The following is a 25,574-nucleotide window of genomic DNA, read 5'->3' as shown; positions in this document are numbered from 1 at the left end:
ACTCATCTCTGAATAGGAATAATGGGACCTTTATTATCAGGGTAGTGATGAGGAACACTTATAGGAGTGTCAAACTCATTTTCACCGGGGGGCCACATCAGCTTCAAGGTTGCCTTCGAAGGGCCAAATGTAATTTTAGGACTGTACAAATGTAACTACTCCATAACAGTAAAGTGAGAGCTCTTGGCGCTGCCTCGGGGTAGAGACAAGGTGCCACCTGGATTCTTCCCACAGGCCTTGTGTTTCCCACCTGTGACTTAGAACAATGCAATTGTTATTTTTAACACTGCATCTGGAGGCTGGTTGCGAGAAAGCAACTAAGGCAGAGAGAGGCTGTTGCAGAAACTGAGGCAAGAAAGGATAAACTGAAGTTCAGGACAAAATTAAGTGGTACAATTTTAATGCGATGAAGGAAGCAGAAATAAAAAGAGTCAAATGGTTTGGTTAATGATGGGATGTGAGCCAAGAAATGGGTAGAGTCCCCAGGGAGGCTCTGGTTTCTGACTTTGGAAATTCTAAGACATGGGAGAACCTGGAGGGTCAGTTTATAGAGTGACAAGTAAGAGAACATCAAGATCCTTGTCTCTGTTCACCTGTCTTTGAGATGCAGATCACAAGACTCACTGTCTCTGGCACTCTATTCCATTTATTTTTATATCTCTGTTACCACTGACCACATATCAAGACCATTTCTCAGTTATTCTTAAATCCCAAATACCCGGTATAGGAAATGTTTGCTAAGTGTTTTGAGAAGTAGAAGGGGGGGGGCATGCACTTTTTTGAGTAATGCACAAAAACACAAATGATAATTAATTTTTTTACCTGCTTCAGATTCAGGAGGAGAATAAAACTGACCATCGGAAAGCCCACCAGGTATAAGTGCTGCCCTCTCTGAAGCACCCTGAACTATCAGGAGTCCTGAAACAGAAGAAATTCAGATGCTGAGAAGGAGATATTTGTTCCCGTAGCTTCTATGCAAGAGTAACCACAATAAAATGATGTTAATATTATATATTTTTAAAAACTCTTATCAAAAAGAAGTACTTTAAAAATCTTTTAACCAAAAAAGTAAGTTTTATTAATAAACTATGAACCTGTGCTGTAGGAACAGATTGCAAGTAGTTTTTAAAAACTGCCTCATTACTCATGCAATTCTTTCAGTATCTACTGAAAGAATCTTTGCATGAGAATATATCCTCCCTACAGAAATAATATCAAAATCAAGACACAAAGCAAAATTCAAAACTTGGTCATCTCGTACAAGTGGCCAATAGGCTGTATTTGGTTAGAGAAAAGCCAGATGTGAAACATGAAAAAATGAACAGACTTGTATAAATATAAAAAGAATAATTACGATGGTGAAGTATTTATCCATTAAAAAGTCCTTAGAAAAGAAAGGCATTTAAAAAAAGACAGAAGAAAAGGAAGCATGATGTGGATAGGTCAAGAACACTAACAGCTGGTGAGAGAGGCCGTCAGTAATGAGTTCTTTTGACAGAACCTGAGTTAAGAAAGAAATTCAGAAAATTGCCCCAGGCCAAATAGCAGGAATCAGGTATGTGTGTAAAATGTGCTACAGATAATGAAAATAAATGCTACTGTAAATTTTTTCATTAATTGTGTGTTCTGCTTTATTAGTTATTTTGAATTTGGTTTAATCATATAAGCATTCAGGCCTCAGTCACATTAACAGTTGTTCTGTTTACAATAAAGTTCAATTTGATCTTTATATACAATTAAAAAATTACTCCCATTAACTTTATAGGTCCCTCCCCAACAATGTTTTCATCAATGTTTCCTTCATTAAGGAAAAGAAAGCACAAGACAGAAACAACTTGGTCTGATTAATGTGGTTTAAAACCTATTCTTGAATAATTCTTTTCTTAGATATTTCTTTTTTGTAAATGAGATTTTCCAAAAGAAAATCATTTGCAAGGGTACTTGCCCTTCTGCTGTGCCTTGAGGTTATAATCATGTTTAACTGTACATAAGACACAAGACTTTTTTCCTATTGGGCAGAGCAAACAGAGCTAGAGGACTGACAGAGCATAAAAAGCAGCCTTAATCCTGTCTCAGTCTTCCTGTTGAGCTTGCTTCATGTCACCTCCAAGAGGCTGGATGGGGTAGGTGGGCTTCCACTAAGGTCATCACTGAGAAAAGAACTCCAGCCCAATAATCCATCATAAAGCTCAGTGAATCACTCAGCCTTCCTACTCCATTCAGGGACACTCAAAGCCACACCGGGAGACTACAAGGGCTTTGGCAGGACTCAGGATTCCGCAGTGCTGACTGTCACTCAACTGCTCAGAGGAGGACAGTGAACACCTGAGGTGGCTGGGCATTTCATGGCTTACTATTTCCTGCTCCCAAACTCCATCTTCATCATTAACCCAACAGGCATTCAACCATTCTAACTGTAGCCCATTAAAAGCCACTAGCTGTATCAATAGCCATGTGAAACTTTAGGGATAATCACTGACTTTTAGCTGCTGACTCAGCTCCCCTGGGAACGGTCTTATATTTCTCTGTCCCTAGACAATAGTTCTGTTTAGATACACAAAGCGCCTAGTGACCTGAAGGTTATAGTAACAGGGAGAAAAAAAATTGACCTGTCTGAGGAGAAAGAGGTGTTGGCTATTTTTGTTGTTTGAATGAGTTTTTCACCAGTGTTCACACTTCTTCGAAGGAAGCCAGGTCTGACAGCTGAAGAAAGGAGTCACGCTCTCTCACTATCCTTTCATCCAACCCTTCTTGTGATTTCTGCTATACCCACTAACAAAGGAGACATCATAACCACCTAACTCCACCCATCTGCAGGCCCATGCAAATCCAGCTGAGTATCTAGCCAGTCTCAGGAGGATAACTTTGAGACAAACTTACTGTTTTCTTCTTCTGCTTCTTGAGGTAACACTTTGAAATCCAGGAACCATGTCTCAATCCAGGCAAGGATGAATGAAATAATGGGCAGCACATAACCAAAAGCTCCTTGAGAGAAAAGCTGGAAGAACAGATGTAACCAGCAGAGGGAAACAGTTACCATGAGCTCACAATGGAAAAAGAGGTCTTGCCATTATAGGTGGTATTATTCAGAAAAAGTAGCAGGCCATACCTTTGAGAGGATCACTTTTGCTAGTAAAAAGGCACTGGTCACTGCTGTCGTCAACTGAAAGACACATAATTCAGCACCACTCAAATTAGACATTGTACACTGCAGGGGCACCTTCTTCACACCAGACCCACCTGAGCCAGAAGCACATAATGCCTGAGGAAGCTAAGCCCAGCCTGGCTCTCTCCCACATCACTTTACCTCTATTCCCTAAGCCCAGGCTGGGGCGAAGTGGGCTTCTAGGTGGCACACCATCCCAGGCTGGCTCTCATGGCTTCCTTTCTCCCACATTTTAGCAAGCTGGTGTGTTGAGAAACAGTTTTACCCAAAGACACTATCACAAAGGAGGAACAGTGAAACACAGAGGCAAGGCTCCCCCTAGGGGTTAGAATTATGGCCCAGGACCTGCCCCTGTCATTCTATCCTCTAAGATTTGTAGCAATGTGAAACCCAACCAAAATAAATGCTGAACAGTGGCCTTCACTGACAGCATGGAGGACAGGGGATATCAGGTGTCATGCTCAGTAAGTAGTAACAGTTACAGAGTCAGTATTTGTTAGCAAAAACACAACCAGCTAGCACAAGAGCACATACAGGAGGCACAACCAGCCACTTTGTGGAGGAAGCATTCTACATTCTGATACTAATTAACTTTACAGGGTAAACTAAGTGCTCTTTAGATGCTGGCTCACTTCTTTCGGCTGCCTGGACCCTTTCTACAAATGTTTTTAAAAATAAAAATCAGAAACAATAAAAGGAATGTGCTAAATCTGACCTGTGCTTTGATCATTTACAATTAGATATTGTAGATAAGTTTCTTAAAACTCTCACAGAGTGTCAACCACTTTTCTGAGTGGGAAAAAAACACTGAAGCAGATGGACTGACAAATACTAGTGCATTTTGCATGTTAAAGAGACTCAAATAGGTACTATGATAGCAAATTGGAAAGGGACAATCACCACAGCTATTCGATATTGGTAAAAGCGTATTTAAGAGAGGGAGTCAAGACTGGCTAAAACTGTCAGCCCACATCCATGAAACGGGAGTCTGGGGCTCAACTGATAGTCTAACGATTCTGTGGAAGCTCAGAAGAGATCGCCCAGGCAGAGGTGGCCACTGGTGCACTGTATCTTAGGACTGCTGGACAATCCTATGCCGACCCACACACAGAGACCTCGGTCTCACACTCCAAAAGCAGGACCGTGGGTTACTCCTAAGCAGCACTCCCATCATCAACCAGCCTTATCAGAGCTCTCAGAAAGGTGAGTGTTCAGAAGTCTAAGGAAATGGCAAAAACAGTTCATGCAGAATTGCTTACAACTCTTTAAATCAGTAAACATTTATTAAGGGCGAATAGCATGTGTCAAAGATCTATGCCAGATGCAATGAAACAAATGAGTAAAAAAAGGCCACTGCATTAAAGAAGCCTAAAGGCAATAATAAAAAGGAGCCTGAGAGCTTTTCCTTTTAAAACTGGAGGGAAAGGAATAAAACAGGGAGGAAGGCAATTATCAAAATAAGCAGAGAGCAAGTAATAAAAAATCACCAAGCAGTTTTAACCCACAGGAAATTTTCTAAGTATCTTTGTGACAGAAGTACCGATCTTACCTCTCACTGTAAAATGAGGTACAGGGTAGGTTGGTGCTTGGCCAAAATCCTGTTGGGACTCTAGATTTCTCTTTTGGCTCAGTACCCATACAAACCAACCTAGTCAGTCACTACCACTGGAAAGAAGCCCTGGAGCGTTAAACCTGTTGAAGTGTGGAGGAAAGGGACTCAGGAAGAGCTGGTAGAGTTTAGCCTGGCTGGAAACAGCCTCTCCTCTCGGCTCAGCCCTGTTGTGAGCAGGGCCCAGCCCACCAGCACTGAAGGAGACGAACCACTCACCGGGTGTACTCACCGCTATTGCCCACCAATGGCGCAGTCTGCACACAGCGTAGGCAAGTATTAACACTTTGAATCGAAAAACTGCCAAAAGCTATATTAAAAAAAGACAAGTTTTTAAAAATACATACAAAATACAAGAGGTAAGTAATTTAGATCTAGGAGGAACCCACCAAAGTGTCTTCGTTATTCTGATTGCCACAGACTAAGGCTGGTCTGCAGATTAGCACTTGAGACCCCTGCTCTAGAATTCATGTAACACCACCCAAATAAGTGTTCGAGTCAACTTCCCATCCTCAACAAAAAGACATAAATTAAATGCTTCTCTTTCTTTCTGTTAGAGTCCCTATATATTTTTGATATTCTTTTAAGGTTGGAAAAGATGTTTTAAAAGTTGACTTTCATACTTCAGGTACAAATGCTCGATTTTGAAGGGTATCAGGTTTTTAGTCAAGCCCACAGGAAAGCTCTGGGGTGCTGGGGTACTGCAAGAGCTCAGCCTGTGCCAGTAGCTACTGTCTGATTATTTAGGGTAATTCTGGGACTTTTGTGAAACTCATTAGTGTATTATTATTCCATGTAATTCCCACAACAAAAACCACATGAGTCAAGTGCTATCACCAAACCTATTACACAGATAAGACGGATACAAAAACTGTCCAAAACCACACACTCCTCAGTGAGGAAGCCAGGATTTGAATCCAGGTACCCTGACTGCAAAGACCACTAGACTCGTAACCACTATACTACAGCTGCCTTAGTGATTAGGAAATAAACAGAATAAAGTTTACCAAATTTACTTGGGAAATATGCTTATTCTGAGATGGAAGAAGTCAGGCCGACTTCTGAGACTCAGTGCCGGAGTCTGCCAATAGTTCCTTACTAATCAAAACTGCTGAAAGGCTGGAGGCTAAACTTTTTTCTGCCGTAGACTAGATAACCTCACATAAGATCCTTTTACATGAATGACATTGCCAAGCTGTATTTGTTTTTACTCTGCTGCTTTGTTTTTACTCTGTTGTTTTCCAACAATCTCCTAATCATTTAGCTTCTCTGCTCATTCTAAAGTCTATCTCTGTGTTCTGGACTTGGCAAAAGGATAAGTCTCTATCTTGAAGTCTCCCAGATCCCAAGGTTTCTTGGACCCTGTGCCCCTTTCCCAGGCCATGCTGGGAAAAACCCGAGCCCATGGCAGTTTTTCCCATCTAAGCTAACAGGCCCTACCTACCTATTTGTCCAGTAATCCCTAAACTTAGGGTACAGACAACCAATGGAGATCTAACCGGTCGATTAATCTGGCTTCCGGACAATTCCTGACTCTGGCTATTTTAAGGTAAATTCAGCAAGGGCAATAAAGGGAACAAAAGAAAAATTAATTTTGTTGTTTATATATCAACAGTTTCAAAAAATAAATATCAAGAGATTTGGAATATAACATGTTCTGCCACCAACTTCAATGACCTAGGGCACTGAACCATGAAACTTAATTTCTTACATTAGTAATTTTCCAAACACTTTTGGAAGCCAAAACACTTTTCTGTAGCAGAAAACACCTTTTCTTCTTTACACACTGTAAAAAACCCTAATATACAATACAGATAAGAATGAACCCTAACATACTACACAGATAAAAATGAACCCTAAGATACTATACAGATAAAAGATAAGCCCTAACATACTGTGCAGATAAAAATGGAACTAGTCAGGCAGCAAGGGGATGATGACGAGGAACTCTGACCTCTGCTTATTGAGAATTCTACTTCTTTCCCCATACAGGATTGTGCAGGCCCCTCCAAAAACAAAACAAGACTTTTCAGAGCTGTTTGAAAACCATTAGAAAATATAATTAATAAAATTCTTGACCTGGCTGATGTAGCTCAGTGCATTGTGCACAGGCCTGTGAACCAAAGGGTTGTTGGTTTAATTCCCAGTCGGGGCACATGCCTGGGTTGCGGGCCAGGTCCCCAGGAGGGGGCGCACAGAGGCAACCACACATTGATGTTTGTCTCCCTCTCTTTCTCCCTCCCTTCTTGTCTCTATAAATATTAATAAATAAAATCTTTAAAAAACAAAAACAAAATAAAATTCTCAACCATAAATGATGATGACAGTGACTGCAGGTGGTTATTTGAGCTTCTGTTTTCCATGTATTACTTCACCAGCTTCTCAGAATGCTGATGATCTCATTTTAAATACTGAGGAAACTGAAACTTAGACCTAGTGTATTCAAAGATATAAAACTAGTCCTAATGCTGTGAATCAAACCCAGGTTTTTCTGACTTTAAGGGTCCTATTTGTGACCACTGTGCACGCAGTTTCTAAAGACAGTGAATAGAGTAGTGAAAATGAACTTGGGGGAACTCACTGTGAATTTTAATTGTCTGTGCTGTGTCTAACACAATGTTGACCTCTGATTTCCTTCACTATGAGGAGAGCCCATGGAGATGTAGCAAACCCAGAGTCAGTGCTTCCTAGAAAGACGCTGCCAGCATGCATTTGACTAAAACGCCTGCCTCATCTGCAGACAAGTGCGTCTACGTAACTGTACGACTGGCTAATGTGGTCCAAGGCTGCAAATACATAACTTTCCTCAAATTCCATCAGAGAAAAATGAAACACTGTTATTTAAAAAACACTGAAATGTATGCTGAGACAGAAAAGAAGTTGCATTTCATGATGTTGTTACATAAAACGATAAATTTTCCTTCTAGTGATTCCTAGTATTAACTAGGAACTTAAATGGCTTCTTTTTCAGCCATTTAAGAGAAAAAAGGCTTATCTCCAAGAAAATCATAACGGCTTCTGCTGCCTCCCTCACCTCTCATTATTCCTTTTTATCCTTGAGATGAACAGACAATTCTAAGAAAGAAACAACACAGAATTGGCCAGGAAGTACACACACACACACACACACACACACACACAGTAGAGTTCAAGAGAGAAAACAAATAGAACTGCACAAATTTTGAGGTCTATTAAAAAATAATTTGCCTTTTGGTTAACTCATCGTATCTGAAATAAAATATATAAGAAATATACAGGAGAAAATACTTACAAATATATCAAAATAAGAAGAGTAGAAGTCATAGTGTACCACCTCCTTCTCTAATGTGTTCTCAATGCCTCCATTCACCTAGGAAGAGAGAGGAAGAAGTAAAAACAAAAAGAGGTTTACATGTGAAAGTTATACAAGAAACATACAAGTAAGGTTTCACATACACTCTTCTGCCTGTCTTCTCAGAAGCCAGAAATGCTAAGATATAGAACCCTCACACTTCTAAATAGAAAAATGCTGAATCACAGTCCTCACTTAATTCTGAATTCATTCAACAAATGTAAATGTATAATGAAAAACAATGTATTTTTTGTAGTTCATATTTTGGCAAACTAAAATTTTAAATTAAAAAAAGCCCTAAAACTTTATTGTAGAAGCAAAAAAAACTTAGCCCAGGCTTAAAATCCTAGAAATACATACTCTGAAAGAAAACAATTCACAAAAGGGCTTCCCTCACTTTCTAAATTACTCTCTACTGCTTTAGGTCTTGGAAGTAGATTTGACAGAACTTACTTTCAGACTGGATACAGGTCATGAGAAATACAAAACAAGCTACTCAATCAGAAATGAGACTATACTTGTGGCCTGAGTGTCTGGGTATAGTTTACTAATGAAGAAGAAAGGGAAAGGCAGGAGTGGACGTATGTTGGGAGAGACCATGTTAGGTCAAACATCAAGCTGGACATGGCAGGTAGGTCATGATATTGCAAGTCACTAACTTCTCAAGTCACTAACATCTCAAAACCATGTCTCTAGGCTTCTCTAGAACCTGTAAGAGCTCACTATTACACCAAGTGCAACATTTCTGCACAGGAAAGAACATTTAATAGTTTAGAACCAGCTTACCTATGCAAGTTCATTTTTCTACAGGCATTTTCTATAGATACTTTTTACCTAGGCTAATACCCTTCCTCTGTCCGTTTCCTCCAACACACACACACACACACACCAGCATAAGCGCACACTCCTGTCTCAGTGCTTCTGCTCACCTTGATCTCCAAACCCTTCCCCCATTGTTTCCACACTAACTCCAGTTCCTTTTTCTATCCCAAATTCCACCCGTCCTTCCACATCCAGTTCAGTCCATCTTCTCCACCTACTCCTCGGATAATTCCAACTCATTGACTTTCCCCTAATCTGAATTTCTGTCGTCATCGGTCGTCACAGTGTCACTACAGAACACAGTGACAGCGGGTAATAAAATCAGAATCAGAAACAGGAGGGTAATAAGTACCTGAAACACAAATGTAACAATAGTGAGAGAATAATAACCATTTTCCCTCTCGTACAAGGAAAAATTTATTTCAGTTAGTAATAAATTACATAACCTATAACTGTGAAGCGTTTTAAAACTTCCACGGGGCTGCTATACAGGATATATTTTCACTTGATCCTCACAGGAATTCACAAGGGAGGCAAGATAGGTATTAAACCTAGAGAAGTCAAATGGCTTGCCTTTTAAGGCCACAGAACTAGTCGTGATTGTTCTTGGTCAAATTAGAAGCATTCTGACACTTTCTACTATACCAGTTAGAAAATAATAAAATAAGCAAAGGCCTTTTTTGAACCATAATCTCAATCAAAGTGTCAAAAGCTGAAAAAAAAAACACAACTTCCTTTCTATTGCTTTTTAGATCCCTGTCCTTATCAGTCTAAAGAGCCTGAGGGAGAAGGGTGTGGAGAGAAAACAGTCCTCAGGGAACTCAAGCCCTGGTGAATTCCAGACCCATTCGGGCATCCAGTTTACTCAGAGGTGCATCAGGCGGCCCTACACAGAAGCAGAACCACCCCTTCAACTGGCCCCAAACATCAGCTGCCCTCAGGCCTTCCACAGGAAAATGAACCACAGTGGCATAAGCCTCACCAGTCCCCGTACCCCAGGCTGGGTCCGTGCCTGTCGACTCTCTGGACCAAGGACAAGTGGCTAGGCAGAAGTCATACATAAAGCCAAGTATTATGTTACTGTTATGATTGCATAGAACAGTTTGGTCCCCATATGCTTCTGAAGGCCTAAGTACCCTTTATGCTTTTTCTTTCTTTTTTTAACGACCAACAGTAGAGGCAATGTAAGATATGTATATCTCCTCAGCTAAACTTTGTATCTCATGTAGCTTTCTGTAGAACTCGTAACACTTGAATCAGCAGCCTGTAACCTGGTACTCAGTTAAGGTACAGAAGGAAAAACTGACAGTAACCAGAAGGGAGGGAGGAGGGAAATAATGGGGGAAAGAAGAAGGTAGTCAAGGAACCTGTATAAAGGACCCATGAACAAAGCCAAAGGGGGGTGGGACTGAGGGTGGGAGGTGGGGGTGGGTGAGGTGGAGAGTGGTGGGGAAAGAATAGAGACAACTGTACTTGAACAACAATAAAAAAACAGTAATTAAAAATTAATTTTAATGATTAGAGATTTAGAGAGATAAAAGAAAATGGATGGTACAGTGTGTAGTGAAAAATTCAAGTCAGAATTGACAATTTAAAACAAACTGAACTAGGAATTTAATTTTTCTTAAATAGTATTTTAAAAAGTCATGATGTACTGTCTTAGAGATCATATACTTTGTGTGATCTTTTAATTTTATAACCGGGGAAACTAGAAGTCAACAGAAAAGTGAAGATAAAAAATACATTTCCTAATTCTTTGGCTGGTGATTTTTCATTTATAACACATTGCATAGCGTCTCATGAGTGAGACCAAGTGCAGTCCACTGCACTTCCAGTTCAGTTTTTTTGAAGTGATAAAAAGAAGTGAGAAGGGAGAGCCTGTGATCACAGCTCCGTCTCATGGCCTCTGTCACTTGAAGGCACGTAGTGAGATCAGTGGTAAACCAACGAGGCCCCTGATTTGTGCTGTGACCAATTTTCCAGTGTGCCCCCTACAAACTGCTGCTACGCTGTCCTGTCAAAAGATGCATCTCTCTCTCATCTCTCATTATATAGCTTTTAGTTTTGAAAATGTATTACTCCTTAAATATACATTAATTTAAATACTTTCTTTAATGTGTACATATGGAACACATAATAAAAGAGATACAAAATTACTGTGTCATATCAGTGGTTTGTTGCTTTTAAACAAAAATAAGGCATATCTATAGTGCTACATTAACAGAAGAAAACTCTGTAAACAGAAACTGTAAACAGATTCATGCTGCATATTACTGTGATTCTGAAATAAATCTTATTTTCCAATATAGTTTTGTTTCTCTATTAAGGTAAAATTCAATAAGTACAGTTAACCTAATTTCTAAGAGTCTAGAACTAAAATTGCTGTTATGAATCAGAATATTGAAGTTTAGATTAAGATGTTGACTCTTTATATAAAAAGGCAAAATAAAAAAATTCCTTTCAAACAAGAATCTTAACATCTTTTCATATTTTTCTATTTTAATAAATTTCTCATAAAGCACCTAGCACTATGCCTAGCAAAGAGTAACCTCTTAATAAAAAACAATAACCATGCTCTGGCTGGTGTAGCTCAGTGGACTGAGCATGGGCCTGAGAACCAAAGAATGGCGGTTCGATTCCCAGTCAGGGCACATGCCCGGGTTGCGGGTCAGTTTCCAGCAGGGGAGGCACAAGAGGCAACCAACCATACATTGATATTTCTCTCCCTCTCTCCTTCTCTTCCCCTCTAAAGATAAATTAATAAAATCTTGTAAAAAAACAACAACCAATAACTATTACTACCTAGGACATAACAAGTATGTCTTAGAAATAAATGAACTATTGAAAATGAAGAAAGCAGACCACTTTTGCCTGGGAGAAAAGCATTTTGGAAGAGTTTACCTATTATTGTTGATAAGAAAGGTAAACAGAAAACCAAGGCTTTTGGAGAAAACATATTATTTTGGATTGAGTAAAATACACCAGGGGTAAACTTCACCTGTTTACTTTTACTTTTATCAAATAAATGTAACAACTAGAGAACGTAAATAACACACGAAGTTTGCATTCTATTTCTACTGGACAGCACTGGTCTAGACCATTGATTTTCAACTGGTCTAGAGAAGAGTTTTTAAACTGGCCACAAGAGTTTTTAAAGCATGCAATACCTGACTATTTAATCAAGGGCGCTGACTGACCTCTTTTCCCTTAAGATTGTCACATAAAAAAAAAATGACAACAGCCAACACAACAATAGTCGTTTGATGTGAATGAGCCAAAATTATACCTATTTTTTGTCAGATCGGCCAAAAATATATATTTTGGTGTGCTGTAGAAATTTTGAAATCAATTTACGTGTGCCATGAGATGAAAAATGTTGAAAATGACTGGCTTAGACAATTACTTAACAATATAACTGCATCAACCTGACAAAATATAGACAAACCTCCAAATGTTTCTAGAACATTTTTTGATAAAATATAAATTAATAATCTGCTTGCAAAAAGATAGAGTAAATACATGCAAACTCTAAAGTATGGGAATTAGAAAAGTAGATGCAACATTTAGAACAGATTCCAGAAGCATGCTACATTTCTTTGGAGGAAGGATCAGAAATTTTTTTCTGAAAAGGGCCAGAGAATAAGCATTTTTGCCTTTGTAAGACAAAGGGACTCTGTCACAACTACTCAAGTCAATCACTCAGCATAAAACCCAGCCACAGACAATATGGCAGGGCTGTGTTCCAGTAAAACTTTATTTATAAAAGCAGTCAAGCTGCATTTCACCTCCAGGCTGTAGTGTGCCAACTCTTGTTATGCAGCAAAACACCACGAATTCAAATTTCAAAATCCCAGACAAAATGAGTTTTAAATTAACTAGGTTTGGTTTAAAGCATAAGAGTAAAGAAAAAAATGTCCAACTCTGCTGGAGAAGACCAATGTTGCCTCAACTGGAAAAAAATGGAATTCACTGAGACAGAAATGATGAAAAAAATAAGAGCCCTGGCGTGTGTGGCTCAGTTGGTTGGAGCATCGTCCTACAGACCAAAAGGACACAGGTTCAATTCCCACTCAGGGCACATAACCAGGCTGTGGGTTCAACCCCTGGTTGTCAGGTGTATAAGAAAGTGGCAAATCGACTTCCCTCCCTCCCTCTTTCTCATTCTAAAAGCAATGGAAAAAATGTCCTCAGGTGAGAATTAAAGAAATAATTAAATAAGAAAATTATGTTTTTAAATAAGAAAATTATGTTTGGTCTCTGGAAATAATTCTTACATAGTCATGGGGGAAAAAACACTTACATTTAACTCTATTATCCACAGTAATGTTACAAATAAGAGGTCAAAGGTGACAAACAAACAGAAAGTCCTCCTGACATCAGATATGCTTTTTTTCCCCCTTCCTTCATAGGACTCAATCCTGGCCATGAGCTGTGTAGGGTTGATGGAGTGGACATCTCGCAAAGAAGCATGAGAGGTCTGGCTCCCTGTGAGAGTGTTCTCCATGTCTTCTGGCAGGGAGTTCATTCTGGAGGGGAGTTACAGGAGCCTTTTCCCAACTTCACCATCCCTGGAGAGAAGAAATCTTTAGGGAATAAAAGAGAGACACCATGTTAAGTCAGAGCTCACCTAATACCACAGCATTACCGCCAACCACCATGTAGCTGTTTCTCTGAGCATCAGAATGTTCAGTGAAGACACAGAGAGAAGGTGAAATGAGAAACAATTCTTTAAGATTTTTTTTTACTGTTGTTCAATTACAGTTGTCCCCATTTTTCCATTACTCTCTGTTGCCTTACCTACCACCTATTCTTAAGAGAGGAATAAAGGGGGGAAATGGGACAACTACAATAGCATAATCATAAAGTGTATTTAAAAATAAAAAATTAATACTACAAAGTAGCTATATTTAAAAGAATGACAGTAAAAAAGAATGTAAATTTACAGCAGTAAAGGATAAAGACAGAATGTTAACCACAACACAAAGGTGTGCCCGATAACCTGGCGCCTCTTGCTGAACAAGCAAAGCCAATTCTCTTGCTGTGCCAAGGAAAAAACCTCCACAGTCCTGTGTCACTCCACAGGGAGTAGGGAAACATGAACTGAATCACTTCCCAGACAGCATGTAGCCAGTATGTATAAACCAGCTATAAAAATTTGCGTCCTAAAGAGGAACTGCTTTCCACCAAAGGTATCTAAAGCACCAAATTAAGCATTTCCCCATCACCTCTTAGTGAATACACATTTCTGGGCCTCTCCTTAGGAAACAAGTATGCACCCCGCAAAACAAAAAGTTCAGCAACATGCAAATGCCCTGCCGATGATTACAGGAGTTACACTTCTATGTGGAGATGCAGAACCTCCTCCCTGCAAGGCCAAGCTGTGCTTCTACAGCAAGACTCAGTAATCTAAATGATCTGATCCCCTGATAGGGGAGGCAAAGCCATCAAATGGAAGGTGTGCTGATCGGTATTTTTATTTGCCGTACATTCCCGCTTCCTTCCCTGTAGCACCTCTCCCTGTGGGAAGATTATATTATATACCTTTGGCTCTATTGATTGCATGAGCCTTTCTTTGGCCAACGTAACATGGGCAGGAGTCTGTGCGTCACTTGAATCCAGATCTTACGAACAAGTGCACACACAGTTCATCAGGCTCTTTTCTTTCTCCCACAATAATTAGTAATGTCCAGCAAGAAGAACATAAGAACATTTTCAAGATGGGTAAAATAAAACTTCAAAACTCTGCTGGAATTTCCCTAATGTAATATGATCCCATTTGGTTCTTAATTGACAGTCCAGAACTCTGTCACTTTACACTTGACCCTCATTTCTCTCCCTTCCCATACTCAGAAACAAAAGTCCTTTCCATATTTTCATACAGTGTGATAATAAAATAACATGACATTTTGAAAGCAATTTGTTATATGAACTCAGATACTTTAAAGTATTCATACTTCTTAATCTAGTAACCCTCTTTCGGAAATCTGAAGGAAATTAAATGTAGACCTTCTAGGCAAAATTTGATCTTTGGGATTGGAGGTGGGGTTAATGATTACTTCCTGGTGACAGAAGGAGGGAAGAGTGACAAGAGGCACAAGCTTGGTCAAGTTTTAATTCCTGGCCTGAGTATGCTGAAGTGGCTGTGCTCACTTAGTAAAAATGTATTGGCATCGGCAGTAGTTTCAGTGGTGTGTTGACCTGTGAAAAATTCAAATGCTGTACACTTATGTACATGTACACATACATGAATTGTATATGTGTTCTCTTTCAATAAAAATCTCTATCAAAAAAGACTTTATCATATCTATAATAACCCATTTAGACAACAACCTAAATATCTAACAATAGGGGAATAATTAGATAAGTGATGGTATACTTTCAGTACAGTCATTAAAATATACTTATAAAGCATTTATACTAACATGAAAAATGTGTTATAATGGTAACTAGATTAAAATCCGGACACTAAATGGAATACACACATACACATAGTATGTTAATAACTGTGTAAAATATCAAAACCATACTTCTAAAATAATGTGCCTATAAAATATATCAGATACTAATACTATCTCTGACTGATGAGATTATACCTCCCCTCCTTTCGCTTTTTCTATTTTTTCTAATCTTTTATTTTGCACATATTATATTTACAACAGGAGGAACTAAAATTCCAATGTAATTGTTTTAGCATCCTGGACACATGTCCCAGGACACTCTGATGCTCTTCTCTCCCTTTTTAACTCATCTGGGCAACAGTACATAACAGCACCTCAGCCACTCAATCTGCCTCCTCAGAGTCAGCCAATCAGCAAAGCATTGTGAAAAGCTCAACAGATATACACTTCAGTGCTTTGTAAAAGAAAACATAAAATTCCCAAAACTGAAGTATTTCTGCACAATTTGTCTCAATGAATCAACATCATCCTAGTAGAAGGAATACTAATGGCATATTCCCCAAAACATTTGCTCTCAAAATGGATCTTGCAAAATACCAAGTTCATCAGCTAGAACTTTTAAAGTTAATCCTAAAACAAAAAGTAAAAATGAATTTAAGCAATATGTGTTCTTTAATGGAATACACATTCCAGAATGGAAAAGATACATGAGCTATTCTCTAAGACTAACTTGGAGGAAGATAGACATATTTCTGCAATAACAGATGCTATATTAAGAAAAAGAAATTCAGATAATTTTTAAGCCAGTCTGATAATTAGCAGCCATATTTAAAAATTAATTTTTATAGTCTCCGTCACCGTGGTTTCCTGCTTCACCAATGCTTGCACAGAACCTGGCGTTCAACCCCGTCCTCGCCAACGCCCAGATCCACCCTCTGCCACCTCTTCTCAGCATCCTCAGACCTCCCCAAGGCCCCCGCCACTGCTCCTGTGCCACGAAGTCGCCTGTCCTCAGTCACCCACCATGACAACTGCATCTACCTTGCAGCTGTGCCAGAACTACCATCAGGTCTCAGAAGTTGCCATCAGCCGCCACATCAGCCTGGAGCTCCATGCTTCCTCTGTTTACCTGTCCATGTTTTACTACTTTGACCACAATGATGTGGCTTTGAAGAACTTTGCCAAATATTTCCTTCACCAATCTCATAAGGAGAGGAAACATGTTGAGAAACTGATTAAAGCTGTAGAACCAACGAGGTGGCTGAATCTTCCTTCAGTGTATCAAGAACCAGACAGTGATGACTAGGAGGATGGGCTGAATACAATGGAGTGTGCATTACACTTGGGAAAAAGTGTGAAATCAGTCACTACTGGACTTGCCTAAGCTGGCCACTGAAAAACACGACCCTCATTTATGTGACTTCATTGAGACTCACTACCTGCATGAGCAGATGAAATCCATCAAAGACTTGGGTGACCAAGTAACCCAACCTATCCGGTTTGGGGGCCCCAGAATCTGGCATGGCACAGCATCTCTCTGACAAGCACACTCTGGGAGGCAGGACAGACAGCTGAGCCTCAGGCTGCCTTCCACAGCCACAGGAGTGACTTCCCTGGTCAACAAAGCAGTACAAGCAGCACATGCATGTGGGAGTTACCTTTACCTTTTCTATAACTTGTATGAATCATCCACTTTCATTCATACCATTCCTTCAAAAAAAGTAGTTTGGTACCCCTCCAAACCCTGGCTGGACGGCTTAGTTGGTTGGAGTGGTGTCCCATACACCAAAAGGTTAGGGGTTCAATTCCCAGTCAGGGCACATGCTTAAATTGTGGGTTCCATCCCTAGTCAGGGCACATAGAGGAAGCAACCAAACAATGTTTCTCAGTGTTTCTCTCTCTGTCTCCCTTCCTCTCTCTATAAAATCAATAAATATATACTTGGGTAAGGGTTAAAAAATTAATTTAAAATCTTAAAGCCATTAAACGGCACAGAAAAGTCAACAAAGCCATAATTAACACTCAGAACTGTTTTAGGAAGAAAATCATTCCCGAGGTAATTAGATCATTCTTAGTCTCACTCATTCCTCCTTCCCTGAACCCACTTCTCATGAATAAAAAGAACAAAGCAAATCACTAACCCTAGGAATCTGAGGCCATTCCGAACAAAAAACTGACATTATACAATGATATATACTTGACTGGGAAAATGAGAATCATTATATGAAAATATAACTGCTAATTAGCTAGAATTTGTATTTACATAGCTTCAATAACAAAGTTATCCAAAGCACAGACTGCTCTGAGCAGCCTGACTCTATGAAATCTTAAGAGTGAGAGACCCTTAATGTTCTACAGCTATAGGACTTCAGAAAGGTTTGGTTCAAGTGTCAGTTCCTTCAGGAATACTTCCTTGGAAAACTCCCCACGTTCCAATCCCCAGGCGGAGGCAAGTGTACCTCCGCCAAGATTCCCTAGGATTGCGGACATGTCACTTACATTGCTCTCCACGCCGTACCTTAATTATCCATTTACTTGCCTGTCTCTGCTACTGTGGGATATGGTCCTAGAAGGTCCTGAATTTTTATTTGCATGCCCCTGTGCCCACAGGGACTACCACAGTACACAGCACACAACAGGAATGAAACAGAAGTTGACTGAATAAATTCTACCTAATAGATGTAATACAGAGGGCAGCACAGAGCAGTATCTCAAAATTCTCTGCTGAGTCTCCTCCGTTGAGACAACTGTTTGTTTCTGAGAAAGAGTTTGGATATTTTCTCATATAATTTAAGTATTAAATATTTACTTCTTGGTAATGTTGATACAGGTAGATCTGGCCAGATCATTGGGCAGAGGAGAAGGGCCCCAAGGTAGCAGGAGAGGATGTGTTCCCTGGGTAAACGAGCTGCCTGGGCAGTGTCACAACACCCCTGTAACCAACCTAGCGCTGTGCTTGATGGGACAAATGACAAATTCCCCTGCCCCAGGCAGAGATGTGGCAGGAGGAAGCCTTGCCCAGAGTATGCACAGGGCTAGAGTGTGAGAGATGAAGGGACAAGCCCTCCTACCCACTTTCGGTTCCTGATTAAAGGGGGAAACCACAGGCTACAGCAGCACTTGTACCAGAGGCTAACATGGTGGCAGCAGGAGGTGCTGACCTGCCAGTCTTGCCTGGGAAAAGAACAGGACTGGCTGGGCAGCTGAACCTTTCCAGAGCGCACAGCATTTTGGGCCAGGAGACTAAAGTAGAGGGAGGCCAGAGACTCGCCCCTTCTCTTCCTCTGGGATCTGTGTACAGCTGCGCAGGCCAGAACACTTGCAGGACCAAGTGGGACCTGGGAACCACATGGCCAGGTGACAGGGTGACAGGCCCCATGAACGGAGCCCCTGCAGGACAGGCTGCAGCAGGTGCCTGTGGCACTGGGCCTCTAGTTTGGGAAGCAGTGGCAGTGCAGGCTGTGTGCACAGGCTCCAGGGAGACCGAAGCCAGAGAGCTGTCCACTTAGCAGCCTTGGGCTTTGTAGGGCAGTTAAGAATGCAGGGGGATTTCTGGGCATGGTTTGGGGTTGCAGTCTTTTGGGGAACAAACATTTTTTTCTGTGTTTTGCCTAAAAGAAGATCCTGGAGAAAGGGAATCCCCACTTCCTCCAAATGGTACATTTTAACAAAAATTTCTTCCTCCCCCACCAACCTTTGTCTTATGCTTGTGTTCAACAGCGGGTAACTGAACCTTACTTTTGTTTGGTAGCACTGAGATATTTTCTGGGGCTGGCTTAAGGAAAGTTATGCCTCTGTAAGTATTGAACAGCTGTACATGCAGAAACAAAAATCTACAGTTCAAGAGTTCTCCAATCCTGGGGAAAGCATGGGGGATGAAGGGTGGGGTCAAGAATTACAAAATAAAGAAAAATATTCCCTTATCTTTTTCTCAGCATTGTGAGAGGAGATTGAGAATTCTCTTTTGTTATTTAGGTTTTTAAAAACAAGATTCATGTAGTTATTGTTTTATCTAAATGGATAATTATCCTCCACTGTGCTATATTAGCCAGCTACTTCTACACTCATGCTGTATTAAACCATCCCAAAACTCAATGGCTTAAAACGATCCATATTTATTCTCAAGGTGACAGGTCAGCAGGCTACCGTAAATTCAGCTCACCTAGCCTAGATCAGCCAGACAACTCTGCTACAGGCTGTGCTTAGCAGAACTTCAAACTCTGTTGGGTGGGTGGGGGTCTAGGTCTTCTTTCTACATCTGTCTGCCTCCTTGGATCAGGACTGCCTGACACATGTTCTTTTTACGGCAATTAGCAAGAGCACATTAGCAAGAGTAGCTAGACCATGTAAACACATGTAAAATCTCTATATAACATCATGTCTGCTCACATTTTATTGGCCAAAATACATCTCAAGGCCAAACCCACAGGCAGCAGAACTCAGATGTAAACTCTATCCAAAGAAATAAGCATAGGTAAGTGAATATTTGTTGATTAACATTTCAATCTAGCACAACTATCAATGTTCTCAATCAGAGATTGACAAACTATAGCCTGTAGATTAAATACGGCCTTTTGCCTGTTTTTAAACACTAAGTTTTTATTAGAACAACACCACACCTACTCTTTTTAAAGATTTTATTTATTTATTTTTATAGAGAGGAGACGGGAGAAAGAAAAGGAGAGAAACATCAATGTGTGGTTGCCTCTCGCACGCCCCCTACTGGGAACCCAGCCCACAACCCAGGCATGTTCCCCGACTAAAAATTGAACTGGCAACCCTTTGCTTCACAATCCGGTGCTCAATCCACTGAGGCACACAAGCCAGGGCCCCACACAGACTGTCTATGGATGCTTTCACACTAAGATGGCAGAGATAATCTGTTGTAATGGAGACTGTACAGTTAGCAAAACTGGGACAAAACTTTAGCTGCAGCTGCTTCAGTTCAAAATTGATACTACCCAGATGGTAAACAGCAGCTTCTTTGGAGCAGTAGCTAACACTGCTAGTGTTTTAGATTCCCACAATTTCTTGTCCCTTCCTAGAAGGATAAAGAGTCACACCTAGTCTCTCAACCCAACCAACCTCTGTACTCTTCTGTACTATTCTGGCAAGAGCCATGACACTGTATGTTCTCCTCTGAAAGAATGTCAGAATAACAGACATTAAAAATATTTAATTAAGGCCCTGGCTGGTAGGGCTCAGTGCACTGAACGCTGGCCTGTGAACCAAAGGGTCACCGAGGCAATTCCCAATCAGAGCACATGCCTGGGTTGCAGGCCAGGTCAAGTCTCAAGTAGGGGGCATGTGAGAGGCAACCACACATTGATGTTTCCTCTCTTTCTTCCTCACTGCCCCTCTCTCTAAAAATAAATAAATAAAATATTTTAAAATTTAATTCAGCCCTGGCTGGTGTAGCTCAGTGGATTGAGCGCGGGCCTGTGAAGCAAAGGGTTGCCAGTTCGATTCCCAGTCAGGGCACATGCCTGGTTTGCAGGCCAGGTCCCCAGTGGGGGACACATGAGAGGCAACCACACATTGATGTTTCTCTCCTTTTCTTTCTCCCGTCTCCTCTCTATAAAAATAAATAAATAAAATATTTTTTAAAAATTAAAAAAAAATTAATTCAGAAAGACCTCAGTCATCTTATCCAAAGGTATCTGAAGCAGATTTGGCTTAAGACATGTTTTGCTTGGTCTTATACAGTGCTTCTAAAAATTTCAAACTAATTGCTAACATTTTAAATAGTGAATTTTCATATAAAAGCCCAGATTTCCAGCTTCTCTTGAAAAGTAAGATGATACAGAATCACCAGGCCTGCATTTCCTTACCATGATGAAAAAGCCAAGAAGTTGATGACTTCCTCCAATGGGGCATGGGGTGGTCTCAGTCTTGACCTAGCCAGGAGGCATTTGAGTTTTCCACTCTAATTTATTCCCACTCCTTTGTTTTACAGGCAAAGAAATGCATTAACACCTGAAGACAGTCTCTCATCCTGTTGTTTCAAAGCCGTCTTCATTTTTGTTATCAGTTATTTTTGCCTATAAAATAAATGTTTGCTTACAGATTAAAATAAAAAGAAGCCAAGGCCTTATGTGGATTATAAGGAAGCACCCATCTAAGAGATATTTAGGTTTAAAACTTTGGTCTTCCACTTCTTTCCTCTCCATCACCTTGCCTCACCCCAGATTCCTAGAAGAAAATCAGTTATTTCAAAAGAGTAGGTGAAAAATTGTATAAAACACTTAAATAAAAATCACCTAACCAACTGTTTGATATTACTTAAAAATCTTTCCTGAGACAAGGAGTGAAATTTTGCCAGCAGATCTCTATTAATTTGCCAACAGAAAATTAATAAAATACTTCTAAAAGAAAAAGAAAAGAGATTTGTGTGCATGTATGAAATCCTGTAAGGCTTTTTACAGATCTGCCCATATCATTAAGGCTACAATGGGAAAAGGGGCAGGGAAGAATTCTGAAACAACTAAAATAATAATTCTGCCCTGTGACAGTTAAACTATAAATTCAACACAGAAGGAATTAAGAGTAGACGTGCTGTGTCCTTAAAGAAGCAAACGGACTCACAGGCCATGATATGAGAATAAGGTAACAGGAGATACTTCAATCTAAAGGGGAGAACACGGGATTTGCCAGTAAGAAAATCTGGAAACGTCATAAGCAAATGGAAGCTATGCCCAGCCTGGCACTTAGTCCAGTAGCCAGCTTATTCCTGTGATTAATGTAATGGCATAAAAGTATTGTCAATGCCTTTTGACACTAAACAATTTAATAATTCCCTGTAGGCCTCCCACAACCTTTTAAAATTGTGTGTCTTATTAATATTACACTCTGTGTAGGGAAATAACAGATGGGTCAGTTTGAAATAAATATTCAGTTCACATGGCAGCTATAATGTTCACTGTAGATTCTGAGACATGAGTTTATCAACATGCAGCAGAGCCACTCGCCACAAGGCTCCGTAACCAGAGATGGTAAATCATGTTTCTCACTCAACAATAAAGAGGGCTGCACTCCAACCCTAAGAAGGTCAAAATTTGTGAGAAGCTTTTTGAAAGTAGACTGTAGACATCTCCTGATGACCCACAACACCATTATTGGATACAGAAGTGCTCTTTGGAAACTTCTAAAGATATTATTCAGATAACAACTTAGTATTGGTTAGCTACCACAAAATATTGGCATATTCTGTATACAATACACAAGTGATAATGTTTCAAAACAGAATCATAAGAAGCTGTAGCATCACTACAGTATTCTGTCAAAATCTCTTTATAAACTAATATGCCAATCACCATTAACTTTCCTTAAGTATAATTATTAAACTAGTTGCCAGGCTCAAATCAACGTTACAATACCTGAATTTGATTGTGCAGTGGTAATGCAACACTTGCTTATTTTAAATCTGACTTGCTAGTATTTCGATCCGATTACTAATTCATATTGATTACAACCAGTAAGAAGAGTAGTTATACATTTCAGCTAAAGGTTTTTAATAAGCACACAATCTTCAAAAACTCAGGATTCATAAGTAAGTTCTAAAGATTCTGACATATACCCTCTCAACTCAGCAAATATATCTAATATTTAGATTTCTAAAAAATCAGGTTTAAGATTTGTATCAATGTATGTCTTACCAGAAAGAACAGACACAAAATGCATCTTTAAAAATGAAGAAAATGAGAAAGCTAAGTAAATGATAGATTATGATCAAAATGGAAGGTCTTGACAGTTTACTTTTTTAAGTGGTTTGGTATTTTAAAGATATAAGTATGAAAATAGTAGTGTGAACCCTGAGAAAGAATATACCTACTAAGAAGGGCTCCTGGTGGCTTAACTGAACTCAAACTTAAAAAAAAAAAAAAACAAAAAAAACACAGCACCACCCGACTGGTGTAGCTCAGTGGATTGAGCGCAAGCCTGCGAACCATATGATCGCAGTTTGATTCCCGGTCAGGGCACATGCCTGGGTTGCAGGCCGGTTCCCAGCAGGGGACACATGAGAAGCAACCATACATTGATGTTTCTCTCCCTCTCTCCTCTCTCCTTCTTCTCCCCTCTAAAAGATAAATAAATAAAAATCTTAAAAAAAAAACCCAGAGCCTAGCAGCCATTTCTGCATAGTGGCCTCTCATATAAATTGCGCTTCAGGGAGAAGCTTGCACTGAATTACCTTGAATTACCTTCCTCTGCACTGAACTGCCTCTGCACTGTGTTTCTGCCATCTGAGCCAGCCCTTACAAAGGAGTTCCTGGAATCCTGTTTCAAACAACAGGGCTGAGGCTTCCCTCGTTCAATCAGAGCTGCACAACTATATGCTCTTCAGAGAAACTCCATACTGGCCAATCAGGACAGTGGCCAATCAGAGTGTGAGGATTTGGAGTTTCCCCTTCCCTTGAGGATAAACCAGTTAGGGAAGAGGAGTGGGGACTTCTGTCTATATAAGCCAGCTCCTCTCTAGTTTGGGGAGCATGCTTACCTTTCCCCTTAAGACTAAAGACTGAGGAAGCAGACTGGCACAGGATGAAGCAAAGTAGTGTATAGCACAGCATAGCAAGACCAGCACAGTGCAAAGCAAACTGGCCCGGGAGAGAGCAGAGCTGTCTAGCGGGAGAGGAATTTGGCCCCAGGGCCAAATCACAGTAGTGCTGTTTTCACAGATGTGGTGCGTCACATTTGAGCTGTTTTGTACTTCACTGAATAGTTTCCTTCTTCACCTCACACTAATTGGAGATTCCTTTTGGCGTTTAATTGATGCCAATTACTATTGCTTGGCAGTAGATTATCTGAATACTATAATTTTTTAACGTTCCTAATTACTTTCACAACCCTACAATCATAGACTACATACTCTTTGAGGGTAAAATATGTCAAGTCTACAAAATTGTTCATAAAACTAGACTACTAAAAATATGTAAAAGTCTTGCAATTAGGAACTATATACAGAACCAACGATGCTCAAAATAGAAATTTAAAACACAGCAATATTTAAAATAACATTTAAATACATTTAAAAAGTAAATAACCTATACAAAATAGTGACAGTAAAAATAATGGGAAGCTGTCAAACTTGAGCTTAGCATCAAATTCACTTCCTAAAAGTGCCTGAATTACTCTTTGAAATTATTTTTTAAATAAATAATAAAATTAAAGAATTGGACATTTAATAAAGTTATAAAAACTACAACTACCCTGTGGGGGAAAAATATACAAAATAAAAATATGACTATAGTTAATAAATAAATCCAAAGGAAGATGATAATTTTTCCAAGTTGGGGGATGAGTAAGATGTGATTCATTATACCAAACTCTAGTTTTGTGCATGGATAAACATTTCCACAAACAAATTTAAAATATCTAAAAAAACCCCTCAAGAATCAGTCTTTTAAAACTGCAAATAGGCAAGTCTAAAAATTAAGGAGGAAGAGATTAAGAAAGGAATGCAGTTACCACTATAGGAAAAATTATTTTTCAAAATGTATGTGATACTTTACATTAATTACTTTTGGAAATCATAAAGTCAATACTCTGGAAGACACAGATGACCTGAATAGAATGATCCATGCCAAAAAGAAACAGGGAAAAGTTGACAAAGAATAACCTAGCAAAGGAACTAGAGTCAGGCAATTTGGTAGATATTCCAAAACTTGAAATAAAAGATAAATATAGATAAAATCCTATAAACTGTTCCAGAACATTAAAATGACAGTTATCCTATCATTAAATAAAGGTAGCATAATACTGACATATCTGACCAAGAACACATAAGAACTTGATACAACAAAAGTATAAACTAAAACTTATTACTATGTATTATATAACACTGTGTATCATATATTAACATAATGAAAAATAACAACAGTGTTTTCACACCAAGACTGAGTCATGCACAATGGTGAGTACTTAACATACATTACTTACATATTAAGCCTCACAACAGCTCTCACAGACAGGACCCGGGTACTAGAATATATTCCTGAAATATCACTTAAGTCAAAATCATGTAAATAAAAACTACACCTAATTGGAAGGCAGATATTTCTGTTTACCCATTAAAATGTTTCATTAACAGGTACTAGAATATATTCCTGAAACATCACTTAAATCAAAATCCTGTAAATAAAAACTCTACACCTAATTGGAAGGCAGATATTTTTCTGTTTACCCATTAAAATGTTTCTTTTCATTAAAAATCAAAAGCATGCATGAACAAAACTTACAATTCACTTA

General features: G+C 39.4%; 1 protein-coding gene and 1 pseudogene across 2 annotated transcripts in view; one reads left to right on the top strand and one right to left on the bottom strand.

The window, feature by feature from the left end:
* The window catches only part of STARD3NL (STARD3 N-terminal like), a 65,660-nt gene that overhangs the window by 22,592 nt on the left and 17,494 nt on the right, over positions 1 to 25,574 (bottom strand). Inside the window, exons 2-8 of one of the 2 annotated variants that reach the window (XM_053655121.1) lie at positions 21,158 to 21,367; positions 13,229 to 13,511; positions 8,047 to 8,124; positions 5,008 to 5,085; positions 3,110 to 3,163; positions 2,881 to 2,998; positions 823 to 918 (exon numbers count right to left, since the gene is read on the bottom strand). In XM_053655121.1, coding sequence (XP_053511096.1) covers positions 823 to 918; positions 2,881 to 2,998; positions 3,110 to 3,163; positions 5,008 to 5,085; positions 8,047 to 8,124; positions 13,229 to 13,453 — 649 coding nt within the window. In that variant the 5' untranslated portion in view covers positions 13,454 to 13,511; positions 21,158 to 21,367. The remainder of the gene's footprint in view (positions 1 to 822; positions 919 to 2,880; positions 2,999 to 3,109; positions 3,164 to 5,007; positions 5,086 to 8,046; positions 8,125 to 13,228; positions 13,512 to 21,157; positions 21,368 to 25,574) is intronic. The other variant, XM_053655120.1, reaches the window with a different exon arrangement.
* LOC128625831 (ferritin heavy chain-like) lies at positions 16,191 to 16,901 on the top strand (annotated as a pseudogene).

Source organism: Artibeus jamaicensis, unplaced genomic scaffold, assembly GCF_021234435.1.
Source record: "Artibeus jamaicensis isolate MK-2021 breed Jamaican fruit bat unplaced genomic scaffold, CSHL_Jam_final contig_924, whole genome shotgun sequence".
In the NCBI taxonomy this organism is placed as follows: Eukaryota; Metazoa; Chordata; class Mammalia; order Chiroptera; family Phyllostomidae; genus Artibeus; species Artibeus jamaicensis.
The sequence above is the reverse complement of the archived record's forward strand: the minus strand, read 5'-3'. Positions and strand labels throughout refer to the sequence as shown.